Source organism: Euleptes europaea, chromosome 8, assembly GCF_029931775.1.
Source record: "Euleptes europaea isolate rEulEur1 chromosome 8, rEulEur1.hap1, whole genome shotgun sequence".
Taxonomy (NCBI): Eukaryota; Metazoa; Chordata; class Lepidosauria; order Squamata; family Sphaerodactylidae; genus Euleptes; species Euleptes europaea.
This window is the reverse complement of record NC_079319.1, coordinates 1,760,910-1,778,597: the sequence shown is the minus strand read 5'-3', so window position 1 is coordinate 1,778,597 and position 17,688 is coordinate 1,760,910. Positions and strand designations below refer to the sequence as shown.

At 51.6% G+C, this 17,688-nt stretch overlaps 1 protein-coding gene across 1 annotated transcript; it reads right to left on the bottom strand.

Moving 5' to 3' along the window:
• Window positions 1-8,610: 8,610 nt before the first annotated feature.
• FOXH1 (forkhead box H1) lies at window positions 8,611-17,454 on the bottom strand. The gene is made up of 3 exons (XM_056854599.1): window positions 17,260-17,454; window positions 12,062-12,166; window positions 8,611-9,582 (listed from the first exon to the last, which is right to left on the bottom strand). Exons 1-3 carry the CDS (start codon window positions 17,452-17,454, stop codon window positions 8,611-8,613), a joined length of 1,272 nt encoding a protein of 423 aa, XP_056710577.1.
• Between the last annotated feature and the right edge of the window lie 234 nt (window positions 17,455-17,688).

The following is a 17,688-nucleotide window of genomic DNA, read 5'->3' as shown; positions in this document are numbered from 1 at the left end:
CACTTAAAAGTACCAGGCAGTAGGTGATCTGAAAGACCTCTCTCTCTGCCTGAGACCCTGGAGAGCTGCTGCCAGTCTGAGTAGACAATACTGACCTTGATGGACCTTCAAGGGTCTGGTTCAGTATAAGGAACCTTCACATGTTCATGAGACTAGCATCTGGGTGACCCGGGTTCAATTCCCTGCTCTGCCATGGAAGCTGGCTGGGTGGCCTTGGGCCAGTCACATACTCCACATACCCTACCTCACAGGGTTGTTGTGAGGAAAAAGTGGAGCAGAGGAGAATTATGTTGGCTGCTTAGGGACCCTGTTGGAGAGGAAAGTGGGGTAGAAATGAAACTGAATGAATGAATGAATGAATAAAATCTGCCTAAGAAGAGGCCCTGGCACAGTGTTTTCCAGTGCTGGGCAGAAAACCAGAGTCCACTTGGAGCAGGGGTGATGTGGAGGACTTGCAGTAACCAATGGGTCCTTCACTATATAGCAGAGGCAAAAATGGTGGGACCCTGTCCAGAGACATTTGAGTAGAGCAGTGGAAGGGCAGGGAGGAAAGGGAGAAGCTGAGCAGATACTACTGAGGCCTGTTGTAGTGGTTAAGAGTGGTGGTTTGGAGCAGTGGACTCTATAATCTGGAGAACCAGGTTGGTTTTTCCGCTCCTCCACATGAGTAGCAGATGCTAATCTGGTGAACCGGGTTGGTTTCCCCACTCCTCCACATGAAGCCTACTGGGTGACCTTGGGCTAGTCACAGCTCTCTTAGAGCTCTCTCAGCCCCAGTTACCTCAGGGGGTGTCTGTTGTGGGGAGGGGAAGGCGATTGTAAGCTGGTTTGAGTCTCCCTTAAGTGGTAGAGAAAGTCGGCATATAAAACCCAACTCTTCTTCCTCCTCCTCCTCCTCCTCAGCCGTCCTCAAGAATAATCTTAAGCACCTCACACTAACACCCCCCTTTTTTTGCCATGAAGTCACAGCCAATTTAGGGTGACCCTGTTGAGTTTTCAAGGCAAGAGACGGTCAGGGGTGGTTTGGCCATTGCCTGCCTCTATGTAGCAAGCCTGGACTTTCTTTGGTGGTCTCCCATCCAAACTCATACCAGGGCTGGCCAAGTTTAGCTTCCAAGATCAGGCTAGCTTGGGCTCCTCACCTTAAGTGGCATAAAACTGGGGATCCTTTTTTGGGAGGAAAGTCCAGCTTTAAAAGGTGTCCTCCCTGCTCAAGAGGTCACATGCCGTGTTTGCTTCCAAAGCAAAGAGCCAGTATTGTGTGGTGGTTAGAATTCTGGATTAGGCTCTGGAAGGCCAGGGTTTGAATCCCCATTCTTTCATGAAGTTCAGCGGGTGACCTTGGGCCACTCACTCTCTCAGGTTAACCTACCTCACAGGGTTGTTGTGAGGGTAAAGTGGGGGGGGGGAGAGAACCATGTCTACAACCCTGAGCTCTGTGAAGAAAAGTAAAAATGTATTCCATATAGCAACATAGCTTTGCATCCCGATCTCATAAAAGAGCGCCTTTGCATTTTCCATTTGACCATGTATACAACCCCAAATCCTAAATTTAAAACTTCCACACAAGCAACATTCTCAGAACAGTTCCCCATAGAGCAGACAGAATCTTGCTACTCAAAGCAGGTGGAAGAGGCAGGTGATGGGCAGGGTTAGGTGCATTGAATACCTACTAACAACCTCTATCCTCTTTGGGAAGCAGGCGCTGCCAAGCTGACTCTGAAATGTCCCTGATGCATCTCTGCATGAGTCAGAGAAGAGCCAGTGGAGGATAGAGGTTTGAGTGACGTCCTAGGACTGAGGAGGACAAAGTTCAAATCCCCTCTCTGCCAGGAAGCTCGCTTAGCCCAGACACCTTTCTCACCTTAATGTACCTCACGGGGTTGTGATGGTAAAATAGGGTGTGGAGACTGTGCGCACAAGAGAGAAGAGGGAGAGAACAAAAGCAATAGGCTGTAGTGGCAGTGGTGGGCAAGCTGCTTCAGAAGAGCCAGCTTGTGTGGGAGCCTCCAGCACACGCTCCGACGCTCTGTGCCATGCGTCAAATTAGGTGACCTTGGGCCAGTCATTCTCTCGGTCTAACCTACCTCACCTGATTGTTGTGAAGATAATGTCTGGGGAAGCCATGTACCCTGCTCACATCTGCTGAGTTCCTTGGGGAGAACTGTGGGATATCTACCAGAAATCTGCCAGAGTTCCAGCTGTTAAAATATGCATCTTCTTGTTTTGATAGTTATTCTGGTAAGTTTCTATTTGGGGACTGGACTTTTATCAGCTGTTAAGTGATACACAAATTGGTGTTATCTAAATGTTAAAAAGGCATTTCTTTGTGAATTGTGAAGTATTTCAAAAATACTTTTGTGGGGAAAGGCAGCCCTACTGTGATGTGAGAGGCTCCTCCGATGCGTTCACCCACCAGCGCAGGCCATTGTCTTTCTGCACCACGAGAGGGCTGGAGTGATCTTCCTGCTCCGAGCACCTTCCTCTCTTCGGGGACCCAGAGACTCGGCTGTTGCAGCTGAGGAGGGCGTGCTTCCTGTCAGGATTGTGGTAGGGTCACATTGAAGGTGCTGCAAATATTTCTCTTAGTGATCCCTTTGCATGCACGTTTTCACTGATGTAGAACCAAATGCCACCCCCACACACACTCACAGAACAAGCAAAAATATCCTGCCAGGTGCAGGATGCAAGCATTGCCTTCCCACTTCCCTGTCTTGATGCACTCCCCCCCTTCAAACTCAGATTCCCTGACACAGCTCTTCAGACCCCCCTACAACCAACAGCCTGCCCCCCATGTCCTAAAAGTCATAACTTATCTTGAGTGCCTTTGCCTTGAGGCACAGGTGTGATGCACACAACGCCTTTAAAATCCAGTGATTTCATCATGGGATAGCTGCTCAGTGAGGACAAAGTATCCTTCAGGAGCACAAGTTGCAGAGGAAGAGACAGGCATGAAATGGGATGGTGTTGAGGTGGGATAAGCATGCAGTGGCACTTTGCGCATGAAATCTTGCCTCTTTCCCCAGGAACAATGAAGAAGAAAAAGAATCATCATCAAACCAGCTTACAATCTCCATCCCTTCCGCTCCACAACAGACACCTTGTGGGGTAGGTGGGGCTGAGAGAGTTCAGAGAGAACTGTGACTGGCCCAAGGTCACCCAGCTGGCTTCATGTGGAGGAGTGGGGAAACCAACCCGGTTCTCCAGATTAGCCTCTGCCGCTCATGTGGAGGAGTGGGGAATCAAACCCGGTTCTCCAGATCAGAGTCCAACGCTCTTTAACCACTACACCACGCTGGCTCTGTACTGCTAAGCAAGCCTTTCCAAATTACAAGAAATAACCAGCTACCCCCTTCTATTGTGCTAAAGGCTCACTTTTGTTGGATGGGTGGTGGTGGTGGAAAGTGCCATCAAGTCACAGACATCTTATGGTGACCCCTCACGGTGCTTTCGAGGCAAGAGATGTTCAGAGGAGGTTTGCCGTTGCTGGCCTCTGCAGAGCGGCCCTGGACTTCCTCGGTGGTCTCCCCCACACCCAAGTACTAACCAGGGCTGACCCTGCTTTGCTTCAGAGATCTGATGAGACAGGGCTTGCCTGGGCCATCCAGGTCAGGGCCTTGTTGGATGCAGGTGCCTTTTGAAATTCAGCTCATTGGTTTCATTTCTGTGTTTTCTTTGGTTTCTTTTTGCTTCCATCTGAGGACTTGGGAAAACCAGTGCAGATGATATAGCAGCCCTCGCTGTGGGATGATATTATATGAACCCCAGGCTTTAAAGTGCATGTTCATGGCCTGGATCCATGCGTAGGGTTGCTAGATCCCTCTTTGCCACCAGAGGGAGATTTTTGGGGTGGAGCCTGAGGAGGGTGGAGTTTGGGGAGGGGAGGGACTTCAATGCCATAGAGTCCAATTGCCAAAACGGCCATTTTCTCCAGGTGAACTGATCTCTATCGGCTGGAGATCAGTTGCAATAGCAGAAGATCTCCAGCTACTACCTGGAGGTTGGCAACCCTATCCATGTCATGGTAACAGTGAGACTAGACTCCTGTAATGCACTCTACATAGATTTGGAGACTGGTATATTCAAAAAGCTGCAGCTCAGTTATCATTGGGAGGAGGAGGAAGAAGAGTTGGCTTTGTTGACTTTCTCTACTGCTTAAGGAAGAATCAAACTGGCTTCCAATCACCTTCCCCTCCCCACAACAGACACCCTGTGAGGTAGGTGGGGCTGAGAGAGCTCTAAGAGAGCTGTGACTAGCCCAAGGTTACCCAGCTGGCTTCATGTGTGGGAGTGGGGAACCAACCCAGTTCACCAGATTAGCATCCGCCACTCATGTGGAGAAGTGGGGAATCAAACCTGGTTCGCCCGATTATAGAGTCCACCGCTCCAAGCCACCGCGCTTAACCACTACACCATGCTGGAGCTATGCAGAACCCCGACTTGGTAGCTCTCTTTCTCCAATGAGACTTGGGCCCTGCGAGACCTAACACAGTTCCACAGGGCCTGAAAGACCGAAATGTCCCACCAGGCCAACAGTTGAGGGACGCAGTGGTTTCCATCATGGCTAAACTGCCTCCCCCTCCCCTTCTTCTCACCATCTGATTTTATAGGGGACCCTGACTGCCCCTTAGGGCTGGCTTCTAGTCCTGTGTGCAGATAGCCGAGAGCCATTGTTTCAAATTTGTTTTATATTGTTTTATTAATTTTTTTAACTGTTTTGAATTAAATTGAATTAAATTAGTTAAATTTGTAGAACTCCCTGCCCCAGGATGTGGTGATGACTGCCAACTTGGAAGGCTGTAAGAGGGGAGTGGACATGTTCATAGAGGAGAGGGCTAGCCATGGCTACTAGTCAAAATGGATACTGGTCATGATGCATACCTGTTCCCTCCAGGATCGGAGGAGCATGCCTGTTCTATGAGGTGCTGTGGAACGCAGGCAGGATGGTGCTGCTGCAGTCGTCTTGTTTGTGGGCTTCCCAGAGGCACCTGGTTGGCCACTGTGTGAACAGACTGCTGGACTTGATGGGCCTGGGTGTGATCCAGCAGGGCTTTTCTGATGTTCAAGACACAGTCAGTGCAGCCATAGGACGTGGTGGTAAGTTGCACACATCTCTCCTCTTGCTCCCAGTACCCACAAGGAGTCCTTATCATACAAGCCAGCCTCAAAATTCCTTTGGATGTACGCATGAAGTGTTACTGTGGGTGGCCAAACACCAAGCAGACACTAGACTTGCATCAGTTTCTACCTGTCCTCCTTTCCCATTCAAGTGCATCTCTGCTCTAAAACAGCCTATTCACTGGCTCATCCTTCACAGAGCAACTGGTGTAGTCCTGAAGAGGGGGTGGGGGTTGCTTGGGACTAAAGAGATCTGGCCTCCAGAGGGCAGTATGGGGCAGGCAGACCCCCACAAGGGAAAGTCCTTACACAGTGCGATTCTAAGTAGATAGTAGCCGTGTTAGTCTGTCACTAGAAGTAGAAAAGAGCAAGGGTCCAGTATCACCTTAAAGAGTAACAAAATTTCTGGCAGGGTACGAGCTTTCGTGAGCCACAGCTCACTTCTTCAGATATAGTTAGAGACTATGCATTCTCCAGGACTTAATAGAGATCTGGGATTCCTGTCACAACTAATGCTGATTTCTCCATGCCTACTACCCCTCTGCATATCACACCTAATCCAATCACGCCTGCTAATGTCATTCACTTGCTTTTGACATTTACATTGCCATTGTGTGTCTAATTAACTGGTTTTTGCTTAAGGGTAGATGGAATCACATTCTGGCTGTATCTGAAGAAGTGAGCTGTGGCTCACAAAAGCTCACACCCTGCCAGAAATTTTGTTAGTCTTTAAGGAGCTACTGTACTCTTGCTCTTTTCTGCTGATTCTAAGCAGTTACTCCAATCTAAGCCCATTGAAATGAATGGGCGGAGACTGGAGTAACTCTCCTCAGGATTGCACTAAATCACCTTTTCCAGGGTCTGCCTGCGATCCCTGCAAGCATAAACTGCAAACTCTGGCATGTACAAAGCATTGTATTTATTTACATTTATTAAGAGTTATATTTCACCTTTCCATTGGCATCAAGGAGGATAAACAAATTGGCCCTTGTACAAAACAGCTACAGCCATTCAGTGCAAAATCGCAGCAAACACTTAAGACTCATCATATGGATGGTTATTCCCAAAAAAGAGAATCTCTTTGGAGCTCGCCCCTTGGCTGGTCCATAACAGGTTCCTGTTTATTGTTGAGGAGCTGGCGAGGCTTCAAATTGACCGACACCCCGCAAACTCTTACCACATTAGCGGGCAAGAACAACATTCATTTTCAAGATACGTATTCTAATGCTACTGGCCAAATGCCCCAAGCTTGCTACACTACACATGGGAGCATAACCACTCCCACTAAGCATGAGTTTCTTCCAAATGCAAAGAATTAAAACACACACGCAACTTTTCTAGAAGTGGCCCTTTTGGAACAAGGAAGGGTTTGCTTGCTGTACTGGGGACTGTGAGAAGATGGTCAGGGAAAGGGTCAAAGGGGGAATCTCTGGTTTTTGCCCATCACTGCTTGCGGGTGCTGACTTTAACATTCTGGATCCTGGCATGCTGTCCTCCAAAACCATCCATATTTGCAGGGTACAAGCCACACACATATGAAGCTGCCTTCTACTGAATCAGACTCATGGTCCATCAAGGTCAGTATTGTCTACTTACGAGTGTCAGCGGCTCTCCAGGGTCCCAGGCAGAGGTTTTTCACATCACCTACTGCCTGGTCCTTTTTAACTGGAGATGCTGGGGATTGAACCTGGGGTCTTTGGCATGCCAAGCAGAGGCTCTTCCACTGAGCCACAGCTCCTCCCCATACCATTGGTCCATCAAGGTCAGTATTGTCTATTCACGAGTGGCGGTGGCTCTCCAAGATCTCAGGCGGAGGTCTTTCATGTCACCTACTGCCTGGTCCTTTTTAACTGGAGATGCCGGGGATTGAACCTGGGACCTTTGGCATGCCAAGCAGAGGCTCTCCCACTGCACCACAGCTCCTCCCCTCAAGCAAGCTGTGGGGACCATTTGGGGGCTGAAGGATTTCATGACAGAGCAGGCTGCACTCCAGGAAATCTCCAGCTGTCATAAAACCATGCCAGTCTCCTTAGACACCTGTTTCTTTTTGCTGCCCCTCTGGAATTGTGCTGAAATGAGTCTTCCTTTACACACAACCATCCCTAAGCGCACCTTTCTTTTAAAAAGATGAATGGGATTTTTCTGTTTCCCAAGGACAGAACAGGAAAATCTTTGATGGCAGCAGAGCATCTCCAAGGATGGAAACCGCACAAATGTTTGGAGCCCAGCGCCTTCCCTGAAACACCAGAAAGTACACACAGGAGAGAAGCCTGAAGTGTTGGGAAGTTGGGAGATTTTTCACCAGAGGCTTCACTGCTTCGTTTTGCGGATTCCTGCGCTTTCATGAAATGCCAGGGCCTCCACCTCCAAGAGGAGCCTCCCATGTTCTCCAAGCATTTGAAATGTGGGGCATGTTTTGCTGACCAAAAAAAGCTCATGAGCCATGCAAGAGAGAAGCCATATTAATGCCCAGAGTGTGGGGACTGTTTTACTGACAGCTCGGATTTAGTGACACACCAGAGAATCCACACAGGAGAGAAGAAGAAGAAGAGTTGGCTTTTATATGACGACTTTCTCCACCACTTAAGGAAGAATCAAACCGGCTTACAGTCACCTTCCCTTCCCCTCCCCACAACAGACACCCTGTGAGGTAGGTGGGGCTGAGAGTTTGGAGAGAGCTGTGACTAGCCCAAGGTCACCCAGCAGGCTTCATGTGTAGGAGTGGGGAAACCAACCCGGTTCACCAGATCAGCGTCCGCCACTCATGTGGAGGAGTGGGAAATTGAACCCGGTTCTCCAGATCAGAGTCTACCACTCCAAACCACTGCTCTTAACCACTACACCATGCTGGCTACCAAGCCTAGCAAGAGCTGCCATGTGGGGGATGCATTTTTACCTGGGATGCTCTTCTTCAACGGTGAAGAGGCTGCTTGGAAGAGACCCCACAGACTACTGGAGGAGGCCAGTGCAGGCTGCTCTTCACACAGTTTGAACCATAGTTGAATGATTCCATAGAGGCCATCTAGTCCAACCCCCTGCTCAATGCAGGATCAGCCTAGAGCATCTCTGACAAATGCTTGTCCAGCCTCTGCTTAAATACTGCTAGTGAGGGGCAGCTCACCACCTCCCTAGGTAGCTTGAGAGTTTGGAGGAAGAGATTTTGACAAGGAGTTCTGGAGAAAACGGCATGGATTTTTCCACAGTGTGTGTGTGTGGGGGGGGATGGCCCAGTGGCAGAGAGCCATGCTGGCTTTGCATGCAGAAGAGACTGGGCGCAATCAATGGGACCAGGCAGCAGGTGATGCGGAAGACCTGGGGGCAGTATCACATGGACAATTTGCTGCTGTGTCAGCCATGGGTTTCCGGGGGGGGGGTACTCTGGAGATGCATGATGGGATTTGTAGTCGGCAGTGTTTGTACAGCTTGCATGAGCATATTCTCCCTAGCAATGAGCACAACTCCTGTTTTTGTGAGGCTGGACAATGGCGCGCCTCAGGAGGGGTCATAGTGAGTCAGCACGGCCCTCCTGGCACAAGGGCCTGCCCTGGCAAAGGCTGGCGACACAATGTCTAACGGGTGGGTCATCCACACATCGAAGACAGTCTTGTTGGGGGGCATGGCTTGGTCCAGCTCCACAGAAAGCCTCGGTGGGGGACCAGGCCCCAAGGAAGGGCCTGGGGTCAGCTCCCAGGACAAGGGGCTTCCAGAAGGCCCAGAGCTATAGAAGGGCAGGCCTGGGACTGTGGAGAAGGCTGAGAAGGGGCTCGAGGGGGCCACCACATTTGGGGCCACGCCCTTGCTGTAGGAGGTGGGCAGCTCCTCCCAGTGCGGGGTGGGGGGACGTGGCGGGGGTGGCGTGTCACCCCCCGAATCAGAGCTGCTGCTCTCCGGGGCCTGGAGGACCCTGGGGCGCTTGGCCAGAGTAGGGGGGCTCTGCCCCTTCTTGGGATGCTGCCTCCCTGCCCCTCTTTCCTGTGGGGAGGAGGAGCCAGGGGAAGAGAGGCTGCTTGAGGAAGAGAAGGAGCGCAGGGCCGGCAGGGGGCACGAGGCCCGCCAGGGCAGCAGAGGGGGGCCGGAAGAGATGCGGAAGATGGGGACCGGGCTCCAGAAATCCACGCCGGTCGTCGGGGCTTGTGGGGCTTGAGCCCCCACCCTGGGCTTGCCGCACAGGCCCACGTCCTGGAAATCGCTGAGCAAGGAGTCGATGCTGAAGGGGCTGTTCTGTGGAGCCCCCTGTCCCGCCAAGCCTGAGCCCCCCTCTGGGGCAGAGGCATCAGGAGGAGCCTGGGAGCAGCTGAAAGGCCAGCCATGGTACACGTAGGGGGCCAGATCCACCACGAAAGTCCTTGCCTCCTGGCGGGAAACAGGCGTGTTCTGCAGCTTCAGGGCCTCTGGCGGGATGCGGTCCACGTCCACAGTCCAGAAGTTCCCCTTGGCCTTGGGCTTGGCCGGATCCTTCAGCACCTGTGGGAGATGGGAAGGTTAGTTGTGTGTGTTGGGGTGTAGGTTGAGGGGGGACATGATTGCTCTCTTGAAGTATTTGGAGGGCTGTCACTTAGAATCATAGAGTTGGAAGGGATCACCAGGGTCATCTAGGCCAATACCCTGCGCAATGCAGGAAATTCACAACTATCTCCCCCCCCACACACACACACTCCCAGTGACCCCTACTCCATGCCCAGAAGATGGCCAAGATGCCCTCCCTCTCATCATCTGCTTAAGGCCATAGGATCAGCAGGGAGGAGAAACTTAGAGGAGGGCAGGGAGCTGTTCCTATTGGCAGCAGAGGATAGGACTCACAATAATGGGCTTAAACTGCGGGCAGAAAGGTATCGGCTGGATATTAGGGGAAATTGTTTTTTTACAGTAAGAGTTGTTCAGCAGTGGAGTCATCTACCTAGGGAGATGGCAAGCTCCCCCCTCACTGGCAGTCTTTGAGCAGAGGCTGGACAAGCACTTGTCAGGGATGCTCTAGGGCTGATCCTGCACTGAGCAGAGGGTTGGCCTGGATGTCCCCTTCCAACTCTATGATTCTATGAGTTTCCTTCCAAGACAGAACCACTGACCTCCCCACCCCGAGGATGGCAGGAAGGACCTCAGCAAGGCTTGCAGCTCCACCTTCTTGGCCCGACAGCCACCAACTGCTCCCACCCTGCTCGGATGAACCTACGCTGAAGGTTTTGAATGCCAGAAACCCAGAAGTGGACCAGCACACACATCTATGCTATGCCCAGTTTCTAATTACAACACTGTGGCTCAGTGACAGAGCATCTCCTTAGCATACTGAAGGTCTCCAGTTCAACTCCCGGCATCTCCAGTTAAAGGATCTGGCTTTAAGTGATGGGAGAGACCTCTCTGCCTGAGACCCTGGAGAGCCGCTGCCAGTCTGAGTAGACAAAACTGATCTACTGACCTTGATGGACCAACGGTATAAAGCAGCTCCATGTGTTCATATTTGTTCAATCTTATTGGATTCAGCATTTCTAGGGGGATCCAGGGGGATAGTCCTCAGACACAGAAAGACAATAGCCACCAAGATCTTAACATGTCACCCAGTAACTGATATCTCTTTCTTGGGTAAGGTGCTCAAGTGAATGGCAGATGGCCAACTCCAGGGCTCCCTTGATGAGATGGTTTATTCAGAGGAGAGGGGAAACCTGTAACGATACCCTTCTATATCCCTGTAATATGGACACCCTTGGACTCTCGTGTCTGTACATTGGGACTGTTGCTGAATGGCAGGGGAGGCATGGAGAGAGAGAGCACCACACTCCAAGACACAGGAGCATCCCAGACACCCCATCGGACGTTGCTATATGGAGCCAGCAGGGACCTGCAAATGGCACACAGCACCTAGACCTGAAGAAGGGAAGGGGACATGAACTCCATCTTGGATCTGAATGCAGAGCAGAACAGAGAACTCCAAAATCTGCTCCTGAGCCTCTCTGCTAGAGACTCGCCCCTGGAACAGCTGCCTTCCTGGACACCTTTTGCATAATCAAAGATGGCCGGCATATCAAGATCTGCCTGACGACTTCAGACTCAGAACAATAGCGTTTCCCCCTTCCACACCTTACATTTCTTCTCAGGGCAGGCTAATCCCATCTTCTCCTTTCCCTCCCTGCTCCCACTTCCTGCCAGCTGTCAATAACACAATCGCTGAGTGATTGACAGTCATCAATAATCCCCTCATATTCCGATCACCCTGGCCCACACCTTTTCACCACTCAATCTTTCTCCAATTTTAAAGCAATCTTACCTTTGTGCCACATTGCTCACATGCCCTGTGAGCCAGTCTGCCCTGGAGGGCAGAATTTTACTATAAAGCAAAGAGCCCTGGCACATGTCAGTGCCTTCTCCTTCGGATCCAAAAAGAGCACCCCGTGTCTCTGCATGGCTTCCTGGCTATAATACTCTGGTTCGTGTAATAGCCCCCCCCCCTCAACAGCTTCCCTCCTTGGAACCTCGCAGGACAGGTAGCTATTAACTCTCTTTACTGCTATCCCTTTTAGAACTTGTGTGTGTGTGTGTGTGTGTGTGTGTGTGTGTGTGTGTGTGTGAATATTGCATGCAATTGCGCTTGGATGATTTGTACCCCCTTTCCCCCTAAATAAAGTACATCCTGTTTTGACTGCATTCAGTCTCTTGAGCCATTTGTTCGTTACTGGTTTTGCTCACCTTGCGTAGACACAGAATAGACCCCGCTAAAGCCTCTCGTTAGTGCTCTAAATTTGTCTCCAAACTGACTAATTCCCCCATTAAACGTTGGAGACCCCAGCATTCCCCGTAACAAACCAACCCGGTTCACCAGAGATTAGCCTCCGCCGCTCATGGGGAGGAGCGGGGAATCAAACCTGGTTCTCAAGATCAGAGTCCGTCGCTCCAAACCACTGCTCTTAACTACCACACCACGCTGACTCCCCCTGTCCCGCTACCATCTCACCTTGTGGAAGCAGTCGTTGGAGGAGAGGTTGTGCCGGATTGAGTCCTTCCAGCCCTGGTAACCCTCCTTGAAGAAGGGGAAGAGGGCGCTGATCTCCTTGATGATCTGAAAGGGTGAGAAGCAGCCAGAAAATGTATGTATTTACTTCATTTATATCCTGCCTTTCTCCCCAATGGGGACCCAAAGCGGCTTACCTTATTCTCCTTCCTTCTCTTTTATCCTCACAACAACTCTGTGAGGTAGGTTAGGCGGATCATGTGTGACTGGACCAAGATCACCCAGTGAGCCAACATGGCACAGTGAGGATTGGAACCCAGGTCTCCCTCATCCTAGTCTGACACTGGATGCCCAGGCATTACCCTCGAGGTAACCCTTTCCCACAACCCCTTAGAATGGTACCACTTCCCTTGGGAAACTGTAAACACATATAGCAGGGCTGGGGGGGGGAATGAAATCCCACTTTCTCTGTTGTTTGCTGCCTCCCCCTCCACCCAGGGCAGGGTTCCCTGCAGGCTGAGGGTGCCTTATCAGGATTATGGGTGTTGCTGAAAAACTGTGTGTGTGGGGGGGGGGGAGGGGAGGTAGTTGTGCATTGTGCAGGGGGTTGGACTAGATGACCCTGGTGGTCCCTTCCAACTCTATGATTCTAAGGAACATCCCTCAAGGAGGTGAGGCAGCTTAGCAGCTATTAGTCTTGATAACTCAGTGAATCCTACAGTTGCCAACAAAATCTTATTTTTAATAGAGATTTAATGCACAGTTGAAGCTTTTCAGGGCATGGAGGTTGAGAACATCACCTGGTGAATAACATCCTACTAAACTTCCATTAAAGGTCATTTTCCCCCTCCAGGCAGTTGGCAGCTCTCATGGAACCTCCAAGTCCCGAGGCAGTATACCTCTGAATACCAGATACTGGGGATAAACAAGCCCTGACCTGGATGGTTCAGGCTAGCCCAGTCAGATCTTGGAAACTAAGCAGGGTCAGCCCTGGTTAGTACTTGGATGGGAGACCATCAAGGAAGCCCAGGGTTGCTATGCAGAGGCAGGCAATGGCCAGCCACCTCTGAATGTCCCTTGCCTTGAAAACCCAATGGGGTTGCCATGTGTCAACCATGACTTGTCAGCACACACAGGGATGAACAATGCCTTACTACTGAGCTACGCAGAGGCAAAAAGGAGGGTCATCCCTTGGTCCCCTGGGCTGAATGAGCAAAGCAGTTCTGCTAACCTTTTTTTTTTTGTGGTCCAGGGTATCCACAACGCTCTCCTCCAACACCACAGTTCAAAGGAATCTACTTTCTTCCTATCAGCTTTCTTCATTGTCCAGCTTTCACACCCATACATAGTAATAGGGAATAGGATGGCATGAATTAACCTGATCTTGGTTGCCAATGACACATCCTTACACTTCAGAATCTTTTCTAGCACCATATAAATATACATTTTCTAAATATAAGGCCGCCCTGTAGGCTTTGGGGCACAGCAGGGGTAAGAATCAGGGAAGCCAACCCTGCTCCAATGTGCCGTTCAGCCTGAGGACTCTCATGAAGCTGCAGTTCCTAGTAGAGCTGGCCACCTGGCCAGGAGAAGAAGCCCTTTAAGCCGCAGCAGAATATTGACTTACTTTATTTACAGTCCACCTTTCTCACTGAGACTCCAAGCGGATATGCAGGAATGAGAGGTTTTTGCCCAGCACGCAAGCACCCGCTGATGCCTCCGCTTTGAACTGCTATTAAAAGTGCAGTGGGGAAGGAAGGGGGTGGAGGAAAGATTGGGAGCCCCAATTCCTAAGCCTTACTGAGTGGAATGAAACTGGAAGAAGATTGTACGTAGCACAAAAATGTGACGTCTTAGCATCTATATCTCTTGTCTGTGGAGAAAACATGCCAGCCATGAGCACAATTTTGCACACACTCGCATGTCTGAATGCTCCAGCTTGAAACCTCAGAGAGAAACAGATGTTCCCATGTGCTGTGTGGTCACAAAGACAAATTCGGAAAGTCAATCATGCGGAGAACTACCACTGGCCAAGCCTCCCCCTCCCCTCATTTCCCCTTTGATATGCAGCCTGACTTTTCCCGGTAAAGGTCTGTCAAGATAAACTTGCCAATGCTCCAGAAGTAGGGTCATTCACAAACTCTGCCCAGTGTGTGTGTGGGGGTTCTTTTGGGTACAGCCCAATGTGGGGTAGAGGTTAAGAGCCGCAGACTCTGGAGAACTGGGTTGGTTTCTCCACTGCTCCACATGAAGCCAGCTGGGTGACCTTGGGCTAGTCACAGCTCTCTTAGTGCTCCCTCAGCCCCACCTACCTCACAGGGTGTCTGTTGTGGGGAGGGGAAGGTGATTGGAAGCCAGTTTGATTCTCCTTAAAAGGTAGAGAAAGTTGGCACATAAAAACCAACTTTTCTTCTTTATTGAGAAGAAGAGCTGGCATTCAAACTGGGGGCAGAATCATTTTTAAAAAATATTTAAGGTGTTGGGAGCATCTTTCCTATGAGGAAAGGCTGAAGAGTCTGGGACTTTTCTGCTTAGAAAAGAGGCGACTAAAGGGGGGGGGATGACAATAGAGGTTTCTAAAATTATGCTCGGGGAGGAGAGAGTTGACAAAGAGAACTTTTTCTCCCTCTTCCCCAATACTAACATCCAATGAAGCTGATGGGCAGTAGATTCAGGATGGACAAAAAGATATACTTCTTTACACAGCGGGTGATTAAAATGTGGAATTCGCTGCCAGAGGATGTAGTGATGGTCGCAGGCAGAGATGGCTTTAAAGAGGGATTAGGCAGATTCAGGGTGGAGAGGTCTATCAGTGGCTACTAGCCACGGGGACTAAAGGGAACCTCCATTTTAAGAGGCAGTCAACCTCTGAAACTCAGAGCTAGGAGGCAACATGGGGACAGTCCTAGCCCTCAGTGCCATTTCAAAGCTATCTCTCTGCCACTGCCCACACTTAATGCTGCCCTGCCCCAGAATGCCTTGCAAGGTTGCAGAAGATGCCAGTGTGATGTAACGGTTAGAGTGTCGGACTGGATCTGGGAGACCTGGGTTCGAGTCTCCTCTCTGCCATGGAAGCTCACTTGATGATCTTTGGTCAGCCGCACTCTCTCAGCCTAACTTACCTCAAAGGGTTGTTGTGAGGATACATGTGAGGAGAATTATGTAAGCTGCTTTGGGTCCCCATTGGAGAGAAAGGTGGGGTAGAAATGAAGCAAGTAAGTAAATAAATTTTCATGTATGGGTGTGAAAGCTGGACATTGAAGAAAGCTGATAGGAAGAAAGTCGACTCCTTTGAAATGTGGTGTTGGAGGAGAGTGTGAAGGATACCGTGGACTGCCAAAAAAAACAAATCAGTGAGTTATAGATCAAATCAAGCCTGAACTGACCCTAAAAGCTAAAATTACTAAACTGAGGCTGTTGTACTTTGGTCACATTATGAGAAGACAAGAGTCACTAGAAAAGACCGTCACGCTAGGAAAAGTTGAAGGCAGCAGGAAAAGAGGAAGACCCAACAAGAGATGGATTGACTCTATAAAGGAAGCCACAGCCCTCAGTTTGCAAGACCTGAGCAAGGCTGTCAAAGATAGGACGTTTTGGAGGACTTTCATTCATAGGGTCGCAATGAGTCTGAAGTGACTTGATGGCACTTAACACACACACACACACACACACACACACACACACACACGTAAATAAATAAATTTGTTAGCCCACCAAAGAGTTCAGGGAGGCTTACATGGTTTCCTCCTCCTCCTCTTTGCTTCTCACAGCACCCCTATAAGGTAGGTCAGGCTGAAAGCAAGTGACCAAGTCAAGGTGACCCAGAGAGCTGGGTAACTTGAACCCAGGTCTCCCAGGTCCTAGGATGATACTTGAGCCTGGCTTCTGCTCATTCACGGTTGTGGGTTTTGTGCCCGAGAAGGTCTTCCTGCTGCCCTGAGCTGGCTCTGATGCCTAGCTGGCTCCCTGAAGAAGATTTCTCGAAGTTTGGGGTGGGGGCAGGACAGGGAGGCCGTTTGGTATGATTCTGTGTCATTCCCACTCTCCGCAATGCCCCCTCCCAGCAAAGCAATCTGCACCCCGCTGGTTCTAATCTCCCAGCTGGCTGGGCTGACCCCTGACCTGGGGGGAGAGATTGACACCGCATACAGTACAGTAAACTGAATGGGGCCGGCCAGGGGGAACGATGCCTGGGGCAGATAACACTTCCCAACCCCTTGCATAGATAGCCCTTATCACCAGCCTGGCATGCAGCCCCCCCCCCCAGCAGAGCCCATGGGGAAGATGGCCCTCCTGCAGAGAAGGAAGGGGGGCAGAGAGACTCTAAGCTGGCTGGAGGAGCTTCCTGAGGGCCTCACAGCAAAGACTGGTCCCCAGAGAATGTGCAGAGGGCCTTGCCAAGACTGGGGTAGTATAAGCACCCCTGCAACCCCATCCAGCTCTGAGAGGGGGGGGGGGTTCCTGCCCAGATCAACCCAAAGCCACTTCTGACCTCAGAAACTCTCATCTTTGTGGGGGGGGGGATTTCACGGACCTTGCCTGTGGTTCCATCTGAGGAACCAGGCCGCTGCCGGTCTGAGTAGACAATGCTGACTTTGATGGACCAGGGTCTGATTCAGTAGAAGGCAGCTTCATATGTTCATATATATGACCACTCTCCACAGGTGGAGGTGCGGTTGCCAATCTCCAGGGGGGGCCTGGAGATCTCCTGGAATCACTACTGATCTCTAGATGACAGAGATCAGTTCCCCAGGGGAAAGTGGCTGCTTTGGGGGGTGCCCTTTATGCCATTGTACCCTGCTGAAATATCTCCCATCCCCAGACGACCCCCCCCCCACAAATCTCCAGGAATTTCCCAACCCAGAGCTGGCAACCCTAGGTGGAGGGGGGACCAGCTGGGACCCAAATCCCTCTCAGCCCCTTTGCAGCATGCCATTTGGGGCCGAGTTGCAGGAAGGGGCCCGGCGCCAGAATGCCCCCCTTTCTCTGTTGCCAGCCCCTTCTTCTGTGCAGAAGGGGGGGAGCTAGGCGGGCGTCGGGGCTGCGGGTTCCCCAGCTGGGTGCGAGGCGGGTGGGGGGCTGTCCGACGGCTTCTCCCCGGCTGGAGCTGCGTCCTCCGCAGCGAGCCGTCGGGGCAGCCCCGGAGGAGGCCAGCTGGGTCGGAGGCTCCCGCGCGCGGGGTCTGCCCGACGGCTTCTTACCTGCGAGAGCTTGAGCTTGCGCTCGGGGGCGGCCTGGATGACGAGCGCGATCATGGCCAGGTAGGTGTAGGGGGGCTTGGGGTGGCGGTGGTAGCGCTTCTGCTTGGCCTTGGCCCGCTTGCCCCTGGCCCCCTCGACGGGCGGCTGGGCGCGGGGCCCGGCGCAGGCCGAGCCGGCGTCTTGGGGCGCGGACATGGCCAGGGGCCCGTCGGGGGGCCTCCCTCGGGCGGGCGGCTGCCTAGGACTGCCGCCTCGAGGGCGGCTGGCACCGGGGCAGGGGGGTGGGTGGGTGGTTCCAGCGGCGGGGGTGGCGTTAGGGAGCGATTAACATCTGGCAGGGAGGGGCAGGGCCGCCCCGCCAATGGAGCCGTCGGGGCCGGGTGGCATCGCCGCTGGCCGCTTCCCGGCCTGGATCCCCGACGTGAGAAG

What these genes read in the sequence shown, in the direction of transcription:
- FOXH1 (XM_056854599.1), bottom strand. Translation starts at nt 17,454, where the DNA reads ATGTCCGCGCCCCAAGACGCCGGCTCGGCCTGCGCCGGGCCCCGCGCC. An exon ending in GCAAGCTCAAGCTCTCGCAG is followed by an intron (nt 12,167 to 17,259) that starts GTAAGAAGCCGT and finishes TCACCCTTTCAG; the next exon opens with ATCATCAAGGAGATCAGCGC. An exon ending in CCAACGACTGCTTCCACAAG is followed by an intron (nt 9,583 to 12,061) that starts GTGAGATGGTAG and finishes CATCTCCCACAG; the next exon opens with GTGCTGAAGGATCCGGCCAA.